We start from the raw sequence: 9,682 nt of genomic DNA on the forward strand, positions 1-9,682 counted from the left end.
TGTGTGTATCTGTGGGGAGGTCTGTGTGCATGTGTGTCCCTGCATGTGTCTCTGTGCGGGTGGGTGTGCGCGCGTGGTGTGTGCGCGCGTGGGTGTGGCGTGTCCTCCCGCTCGGAGGCTCCCGAGAGCCGACCCCGTTCGGGGAGTGACAGTCCCCGGCGCGGCCACCCCGGGGCGCGGCCGGCGGGGAGGAGCGCGTGGCGGGTCCGCCAGCCGCACACGTGGGCCCGGCGCCGCCTCTCGCGTTCCCACCCCCTCCGGCCGCCCCCGCCGAGAGCCGGGATAAGTGGCGGCGCGGACGCCGCGCCCTGTCTCTGCGGAGCCGGCAGCGCGCAGCTCTCCGGCCCTGGCCCGCCACAGACGAGGACCGCGCTCGGGGACGCGACAGCGGCGCTCGTGGCCCCGGTAACTGCCTCCCGTACCCGCCCCCGGCTGCCGCGCCGTCCCCGGGTCGGGCAGCCCCGGGTCCCCGCGTTCCCGCGTCCGGGCTCGGCGTGGGCTCCCGCGCCCCTGCACGCGTGTGCGCGCGTGTCTGTGTGTGCATTGGTGCGCGCGCGCCCCGCTCCCCAGCAGCAGCCCCGAACCAACTTGGACCCGTCAACTCCGTGTCCCCGTGCCTGTCCGCGAGCAGAGCAGCTGGCAGCACCTCCAGAGACAGCGCGGGGCTGTGCTGCCTGCGCTGGTGGAGACAGGAGGGGAACAAAGTTTGTCGGGAGCCCGGGTGACTTTCCTCGGGGACCCGCATGTGTGCGTGTGCGGGGGGCCTGGGAGCGCGGAGCTGGTTCCCTGGCTTCCCGGGCAGTGGGCGCCGGGCTCCCGGCCCCCCTTCACGCCGCCTCAGTGGTTTGTTTAGGAAAAGTGATGGTGAACTAGTAGTGGAGGCTCGCAGGCGCCCGCTGCCCGCCCCGCGGAGGGAGGGCGGCCCCGGAGGGCTGAGAGGGCGCCGCACCCTTCAAGCCCAGGCGGCATATGTGAGCCAGGGCTCGAGGTGGGAACCTGTGACCGCCGAGATGAGGGAACAGCCCGTGTTTGCCTGGCTCTAACTGTCAAGGCTGTGGGGTTGTGGACCGCAAAAGCCAGGACGTGATGGAAACAGGTTTGTCACGGCATCCTTGGAATTTCAGACAGGAGGAGTTAATCGCAATATCACCCACCTCATTATCGTGCCCCTTGGAAACTTCCTGGGGGATTTTAAGATAGATGGGTCTTTTGCAGCTGGGTCTTTATACCCATAGAGCTGACTATAATTTCCACTTGATTACAGCTAAAGTAGTCTTTAAGATGAAGTTTCCTGAAACGATTTAAAATAAACACAGATGGGAAGGGGGAAAAAGCTGTAATGAGGCACTTAAAAAATAAAGTGAGCATTTTTCTTAACGAATGGGATTTTTCAGTCTTAAGGAATATATATGTATTTTTAAAATCTTTGAAATGGAGGTTTTTTGTTTTTAACCTGCTTTAAAAAATTGTTACTGACTCTGAACAAGGTTTCCCTCCTGATCTCTATGTGTTTTGCCATATCCCTGACTTTGGAATGTGTCCTTCTTCCTTCCCAGGACCTGAAGATCCTTTCAGAATGCCGGAGGAAAGTTCTCCCAGGCGGACCCCGCAGAGTGTTCCGTACCAGGACCTCCCTCACCTGGTCAACGCCGATGGACAGTACCTCTTCTGCCGGTACTGGAAACCCTCGGGCACACCCAGGTAAGTCTCCCCCAGGTGCTACCCGGATGTGCCCTGGGGGGGTTCATGTCCCCTCTCCCCCTTTGTGTGCAGCTCCCGTGCGGCCACTTTCTCCATGACCAACTTCACGTGCCATTTTAACATCAGGCACAGTGGGCTAACAGAACTGAGATTTATATATCTTTTTTTAAAATTAAGAAGCAGACGTTCTATTTTCATTATAACAACTAGGATACGGATTCTACCGTATGGCAGTTTTCAAAAATTCCACATGACTTTATTTTTTGTACTGGAGTTGATTTCCTGTTGTACAGGCATTCCTTTAAAATCCAACCCAGCAGTTACAGAAAACCACCTAATCAGATAAGATCAAAATAATGGATATATAGTAACTTTTGTTCTCTTTTCCTGTTTGAGTATGAGCTTCAGAAGGTGTCATACCTGTGTAACAGAGAGAAAGGGGTCTGGGTGTTTCCTTCTGATTTCTTGCCAGCTCAGTTACTTTGTACATTTTCCATCAAGGACTTGTCTTGCTCTTAGAAGCAGGCGTTGGGACCTGCACACAGTAAGATAGCTGGTCTCCTGCTTCCCTCCTCTTGTACGAAATAGGGAAAACCCTGCTTGTTTGCGTTGTTCAGGGAAAGAAATTATTTGTGGTAACCAATTGGCCTAGTGAAAAGTGAACATTTTCTGTTCCATGGACATGTTACCTGTTTCACAGGCCTGTTGTCTCCTAGGGGACATGTATGGCGTGCTGTGGCTTATAGGATTATGTCTCCCTTTGTGTTTCAGTCATCACCCAACCCTAGTACAGATACAAAATTCCTCCTACATTTTCAACAAGGTGTGTATAATCCAGGTAGCTGCACATTAAAAAACAAAAACAAAAGCAGAGATATGGACTTTAAAGACCTGGTTTAAAATCATAGCTTCAGGGCAGCTATATAAACCGGCTATTGTAATGGGCAGTTAAGAGTTCCTACAGGGCTTCCCTGGTGGCGCAGTGGTTGAGAGTCCGCCTGCCGATGCAGGGGACGCGGATTCGTGCCCCGGTCCCACATGTGGGACCCCACATGTGGGAAGATCCCACATGCCGCGGAGCGGCTGGGCCCGTGAGCCATGGCCGCTGAGCCTGCGCGTCCGGAGCCTGTGCTCCGTGACGGGAGAGGCCACAATAGTGAGAGGCCCGCGTACCGCAAAAAAACCAAACAAACAAAAAAAAGAGTTCTTACAGGTCTGGCCATGTCCTTCTTAAAGATTTCCTCTACAGGAGAAAGTATGTGTGTATGTGCATGTGTGTCAGACGGGGAGGTGGGGTTGTCAGGCATTATCATTAATTCTCCATTCTGACTTAATTGGCAGTACAAGTGCACACTCTTGGTTTAATTTCTAACAACTTCGTGGTATGTGGTGCATTATTTGATCAATATACAAAAAGAGGACAAAGAATTGGGAGCTAAGTTTGTGATGTTTGAGTCTCAGACGTTGGGGGCTTTCCTGGTTAAGTGGGGAGGTTGTCCTCGCTGGAGGTTGATGGAAGGGAGACCCTGCGGTCCTCAAATGGGCGGGGCGGTGCTGAGTGGGTGGGCCAAGGCAGAATGGCTGCCCTTCCCTGGGCTGTGAGTGGTTTTCACAGTCTCCACCCTGAGTCGCACTGTGGGGAGCTCTGTGCTTCCTCGCTTTTGCTCTAGTTAGAGATGGCAAACGCCACTCCCAGTTGTTTAAACCGAGTGTCTCTTGGGGTTAGTGTTTACCTTGCAGCGGACGCTGATGGGAATAAGAACGGGGGCCGATGGTTGAGGCAGCTGGGCCCTGGGCTTTGGAAGACAGGCTGCCCGCCTACCTGCTCGGCCTTCACCCCCTGAGATGATGCAGGTCGATAAACTCCCTCTGGGATTGGCCCCCCTCTGTCAGGGGGTCCTTAAAACACTTCACCACCAGCCCTGACCAGTTGGAAAGTCCTGGAGGCCCCCGCGGTGACAGATGCCGCATCCTGGCGTCCTGGGGGAGGGGTCAGGGCAGGCCGAGTGGTGAGGACGCAGCGGGGGCCTCAGGGCAGAGGTCTGTGCCGGCTGGTGAGGGAGCGTGTCCCTATCAGAGAAGCTGAGCCCAGCTGCTCTGGCAGATAGCAGTGTGGCAGCCCAGCCCTCTTGCTGCTCTGGGACAGCTCTGCTGCTTCGTGTCAGCACGGCTGCCTCTAGGAGCGGGAGGGGACCACTGGCCTCCGCCTTTCCCCTCCAGGGAGTGTCCTCCATGGTCTTTCCCCCAGTTAGCTCAGAGTCTTGTCTGCTCTAATCGGCGGGGAAAACACCAGCAAATGTCCCTTTTCTCTGCTCCTTTTAAAAAATCTTTCCCGCAGAGGCCCTTGGGACCTCAGAAGCCACTGTCTTACAGACTGTGTCCAACAGAGGGGTCGGTGCCTGTCTCTCTTAGTTGGCACTGGGATGGGTTGGATTTCTGGTCAACAAGTTGGGCCTGTTCAGAACACCTGCCAGAACATTCAGCCCCCGGAGGATTTGCTGGGTTCCCAGACCAGCTCTGCAGGCGGCTCAGAGCGACCCAGGGTCATGGCATCAGCCACACTGGGAAGTCGGCTTAACCTGCTGATGGAAACATTGTGTCTCTACAAAGGCTGGCCTCCTCACCCTGGGCCCTGGGGTCGCTGTTCCCCTGTGTGCGTCCAAACTCAGTGTTGTTTTTAACAGAGCTGGCCAGAGACTCGGTCTTTAATCACTATGAACCAGAGGCTTAAAGCCTACGCTTGGTTCCGCCAAGGCAGATTCGTGCTCATCTGGTAGTGTTTACTGTAACAACAGACATCGTACTTAAGGTGTAGCAGAATTATCTCATATGAATCGAGTATCGTGTGTTCTGGAGTCCGGACTAGTCTCTTAGACGTGATCTCGTTTTATCTTCACGTCAACCTGAGGGGCAGATGTTATCATTGTTTTCCCTCTTTTAAAGCTGGTCCAACTGCATTTTGTCCACATTCCTCTGGTTCCAAGTCTCTTACTAAGGAAGACAGACTTTTGTCTAAGTACTGTCTTCCTGATAAATTCTTATATTTTTTGTTAGGGTAAAGGTCACTTCTTATGGTAAAGAGGAATAGAATAATTAATCCTCCCTAATTGTTTCTTCATAATATATTAAAAGTGGGAAATAGATTAAGATATGATCCATTCTGAAACAAAACCTTCTGATGTCCTGGGGACTGGCTGCCTTATCGAGACTCGGTACTTTGGAATTGTAAAATACTGGTTCTTCAGCAGGTTTCCACTGATGGTGTTTTCAGGGTAGTGGAGACTAGCCCAGGTGAGGCTTGAGTTGCTCTGTGGGCTCTCGTGCCCTTGGGTAGTATTTCACACCTTTGGATTCAGTCCACCACGGGGCCCTCAGTCCACTTAAAGGGCAACTTTGAATTAACTTCTGAATGTTACTTAGCCACCCTGACCCACAGGATGAATGACTGGGCAACATCATTGGGGGGTCTGAAACGATACTCAGTTTGATGACTTGGCTGCAAAGAAGTCCTCCCTTGGTTCTGCTGGACCAGGAGGGCTAGAGAGCTCGTTGTAATTGTGTGATCGCACAGCTGCCACCTTCTGGGCAGTTAGTTCCCGGCGTGGACCGGTCATGCCCAAGGCCAGTGTGAAATAGACACTTGTGGAATCAATGCCCAGATGCTCCTTTGAGCAGGGGCTCCCCTCGTGCTGAGTGTGCTCTGTCTCGGAGGAGCACCCCACCCCCGCCCAACGCTGAGGAACTGACCAGGCTCTCCTGCAGCTTCTGTGGTGATAACAGCCAGTGTACCGAGGGAGCCGTTTCAAAGAGCACTGTCCCTCCACGGGCCGATGGCCTGATGCAGATGCCTGGGTGACTCCGCAGTGGAAGCTCCAGAGCCCCTGCCTTTGCGGGGACCTCCCAACCTGAGCCCCGGAGCCCCTTCCGCAGTCTGCCTGGCTTTGCCCGCTCCTCCTTTCTTGCCTCCACTCAGGAGCTGGCCTTCCTCCAGTGACCCCGTGGCCACTGGTTGCCGTGGACGCCTCCTCTCCCCTCCCCAGCTCCACGCGTCCAAGCTGCCCCCTCGCAGTCTCAGCTGGTGTGGTTGTCAGGACTTTCCTCTTGGTGACAGGGTGCTGGGAGTGGGGCCCATGGCAGGGGCTGGACTAAGGAGGGTGGCGTGGCGTCGTTTCGGGAACGTACCTGTGTTCTCAGAGCCATGGCTGTTGTTGGTGGATCTAGAAGCAACAAGCCAAGGCCCCTTCTCCCCTCTTTATTCCCATTCCCCAGAACGGGGCTCAGCTGACATCCCCTACCCCTGCTCTACCCTTTACTGGGTCACTTTGCTCCCTTTCAGACACGAGGCCTTCGCAGTCTGTGTCTGGAGTTTCGGGCGATGCCGTCTTAGGGCACTTCCTCCCACCTATGCACATTTACCTGGAGAAGAAGCCATTCCCTGAAGCTGGGATATATTTAAATGCTAGAGAATGTCCTCCCTTCCTGCCACCCCTCACGATGTCCTTCCATCAGTCACCAGCCACTTGGGTGTGGCATCTGTGACTCCAGGAGCTGGGCCCCTCCCGGCCAACCTGGTCCAGACCACAGAGAGGCAGAGTCTCCATCATCTGGTTGGACTTGATTTCCACCGCCCACCCTCTGGAAATTCTGTTCCCTTTGATGAGGTTGGCGTCTGCCCGTCCTCCCCTCCACCTTAGGCTTTCCAATCAGGTTGTGTGTCAGTTACTTGGCGCCTTTCTCCCCGCTGCTCACGGTGTGGGTTCAGTGTCCTGGGCAGCATTCCCCGGGTTCTGTGTTTCTTGGAGTGTTTCTCCCTCTCTGTGGGCCCCTGCAGCCCTCATGACCCCACCCCCTCTGAACTCCTGCCGCCTGTGTGGCTAGGCGTCACCGAATCACTTACCTTTGGTTGGTACATCCCCAGGGCCAAGCAAATCACGTCCTTTCACTGTCCCTAAAAGTAGCCACTTTGAACTCCATTCGCTTGGTCTCCAAGGGCGTGAGGGCCACCACGCATCTAGCTCCCAGCCCAGCCCCTTGGACCTTCCCCCAATTGTGAGGGGCTGGGATAGCTCTTGGGCTCCCCAGAGCCTCTGCAGGAAGGCAGGCCCTGAGGGCTCAGCTCCGTGAATATCCGCTCTTCGCGCTTACCCATAGCCACACTGCCACCCAAAAAGTCGGTTAGCAGACCCTGATTTATTGAAGCCTGCGTGTCCCAGACAGAGCTGGGCACCAGGGTGGGGAGAGAGGAGCAAAGGCCGCTGTGTTTCAGGAAGCGGTGGGTGTAGTTATTGTACGAGGGGCAGGTACCTGGAGACGGGACCACTGCTGGCCACACAACACCTTGGTGTAAGTTAGACAAAGGAGCACATCCAGGTAGACGTGGCCTCACAGGTGCGAGGTTTGGTGAGGAGAGCGTGGGCTGGATTTCAGCTCCTACTCATCCTTCCAGCCAGCGCCCTTGAACGGTATTGCACCTGTGAGAAGGGCGTGCGGGGCAGGGAACCAAGTGAAGCTAGAAGGGTGGGCGGGTGGGGCCAGGCGCCCAGGGTCCTGAAGGCCAAGCTGCAGGCTTGAACTTGAGCCTCAAGGGGTGGGTGGGGAGCCACGGACAGGTGTTAGGCCAGGAAGTGGTGCCGTCAGGCATGTGACCTGGACAGCCAGCTGGGTGGAGGTGTTTGCCATCATCCAGGTGGCAGGTGAAGGGGGCTGAGTCAGGAGTGGTAGTGGCACCTCAAGTTGCAAGGAACTGACCGTGTGTGGTGGTGATGGTGGTGGTGGGGCGCTCCCAGGTGTCTCCCTGGGTGACGGCGCACAGGGAACACCTTTAGATTGCTCTGCTCTGAAGACGCGGGGCTGCCCTCTGCCTGTGACAACATGTGGCACTCCAGGCGCCCTGGGACACCTTGCTGGAACATCCTTGATAAGCCAGTAGGAGAAGTGGAGGAGAGGTATCGGGGCCGCAAAACGAACCACACTGCGAGCATCACCAGTAAGATACTAATGCGGGGGCGGGTGGTTTCCTGAAGGTAAGAAAGGAGTCCTTCCTGGCTTCCACCTTCTCCCCACGCTGAAGAATCAAAAACCGCCCTTGACTTATATGTGTTGGCTCATGAAATTTCTACGTAGACACTGAGAAAATGGACCTTACTATGAGTTTTATAGCAAGGACATTATTTTTAATGCGATCACTGCCTTCCAGTACGACTTCAGATTTCTCTTGCCTATTTTAAGAATTTCCAAAAGTTCCTTCCCCTTGTAAGGAGCCGCTGGTCCTCCTCCTGGTGCTTCTGCCATTCTTACAGCACAGCAAACTGCCTTAGTTTTAAATAGGGCATCTCTTCTGGGCTTTTCTTTTTTTTTTTTTTTTAAGATTCTTCAAACAGCAAAGATCTTTTGATGGCGAGAGGAGAGGCCGCAGCTATTCCTGCAGCTGATTTTTCCAGCAGCTACGTTAAGGGATGATTTTTTCCAGTTGCTTTGAGAATGTTCTGCAGATACAAGTCTGTCTTTGTTTGCAGTGGAGATGAAGAAAGAAATAGCAAAATAAGCTGCTTCCTGAACGAGAGCCATGTTCACCATTGTCTGTCTCTTGGCACCTTTTAGGTAGAGATGCTGATCCCAGGCACACTTTGTCCCCCAGGGCCAGCCAAACATCGGTTATTGTGTCAATGGGGAAGCGGTCCTTAGTGGTGCAAATCTTTGCAGCTGAGATTACAGGATGACCCTTGTCCCATATTTAGGGTCAGCCAAGTCTCTTGTTGGAGGAGGTGCTTTCACTTCACACAGGCTTGTTCACTGGGGTGGGGGTGGGGAGGCAGTGGTGGCCATCGAGTGGGGCTGGGGGTGACGTTTTCTCTGTATCGAGGGCCTGGTCCACTCGCATAGGGGTGGGTGCAGGGAAGAGGGCCGCCAGAGGAGCTTGCTCTGTGTCACGTTGTTGGGTCTCACGGCAGGCGTCCCTCCCCCACTTCGCTGGCCATCAGTCTCTGCTCTGGCGTTTGGCAGGCTCTCTGGTATGCAGGGGTGGAAAGTTTCTCACCTTCCTCAGAAAGGTTCAAAGGAGCTCTTCTCGTTAACCTTCTGGAAGGAAAGGGGGAGGAGGGAGGAAGAGGAGGGGCAGAACAGGAGGAGGGTTTGGGCACTGCGTCCTCCCTGGGGGCTTCCCACGGCTGGTGGAGGGTTTAGTGGGTGGAGTTTGCGGACCTGTTGACATCATGATGTGCGAGTATATGCCGTTTCCCAGAAAGGACGGTGGATCACAGACTCGCCCAGACTGTCCAGGTCGGGGCGGCCCGTGGCCCCAGCACTCCGTGCAGCCTCATCGCGTGCAGGGGAGGTGGCTCAGAGGGTGAGCATGGCCACCCAGGGGCTGGCGGGGCCAGAGGGCAGTCCTGGAGTTCTTCCGCCCCACCCCGTCTCTCAGAAGCTGCTCCCACACCTTCCTCTTGTGGGTTTAAAGTATAGATCAGCCCTTCCCAGTAAGCGTTTAAACAAATGTCTGGCTTGGGGCCCGACTTAGAGAGGTCCTAATTGCCACCCTTCTCCCCGCCCCCTGCCCCCACCAAAGGAATCATTTCCCACGCCTCTGTCCTGGTGGTTCTGTCTTCAGTGGTGAAGAGTGTGTGGGCACCTGTGCGGTGCCCAGGGGGCTGAGGAGCGGGGGTAGACGGACCTCAGGAGGACGCAGGAGACTGACTGAGACCCAGAGGTGGGAGGAGAAGCCCGGAGGCCTCTAGGAACAAAAGAGAAGAAGCGGAGGAGATGGGGGCTCCCGAGTAGAGTGGGGGGAGGGTGGCAGAAAGAATGTCGAGAGAAGGAGCTGGAAGGCAGGGAGGAAGCTGCAGGCTGGGTCACCCCGGGCTCTGGTCAGGCTCTCCTGGTCAAAGCAGGCCAGTTTCCCCCAGGCTGTCCACGGCGGCTGGATTAGAGATGAAAGGCCCCCCCCCCCCCCTCCCCCCCCCACCCCCCCCCCCCCCCCCCCCCC

The 9,682-nt window shown here is 55.5% G+C and overlaps 1 protein-coding gene across 2 annotated transcripts in view; it reads left to right on the plus strand.

Annotated features, from left to right (window-relative positions):
- Nucleotides 1-267: 267 nt before the first annotated feature.
- Nucleotides 268-9,682, plus strand: part of MGLL (monoglyceride lipase) — a 101,415-nt gene continuing 92,000 nt past the window's right edge. Inside the window, exons 1-2 of one of the 2 annotated variants that reach the window (XM_029241777.1) lie at nt 268-405; nt 1,557-1,701. In XM_029241777.1, the coding sequence (XP_029097610.1) occupies nt 1,577-1,701 (125 nt within the window). In that variant the 5' untranslated portion in view covers nt 268-405; nt 1,557-1,576. Of the gene's footprint in view, nt 406-942; nt 1,097-1,556; nt 1,702-9,682 lie in introns of those variants that run through there. The other variant, XM_029241776.1, reaches the window with a different exon arrangement.

Source organism: Monodon monoceros, unplaced genomic scaffold (assembly GCF_005190385.1).
Source record: "Monodon monoceros isolate NGI ecotype Baffin Bay Population unplaced genomic scaffold, NGI_Narwhal_1 Super_Scaffold_3, whole genome shotgun sequence".
In the NCBI taxonomy this organism is placed as follows: Eukaryota; Metazoa; Chordata; class Mammalia; order Artiodactyla; family Monodontidae; genus Monodon; species Monodon monoceros.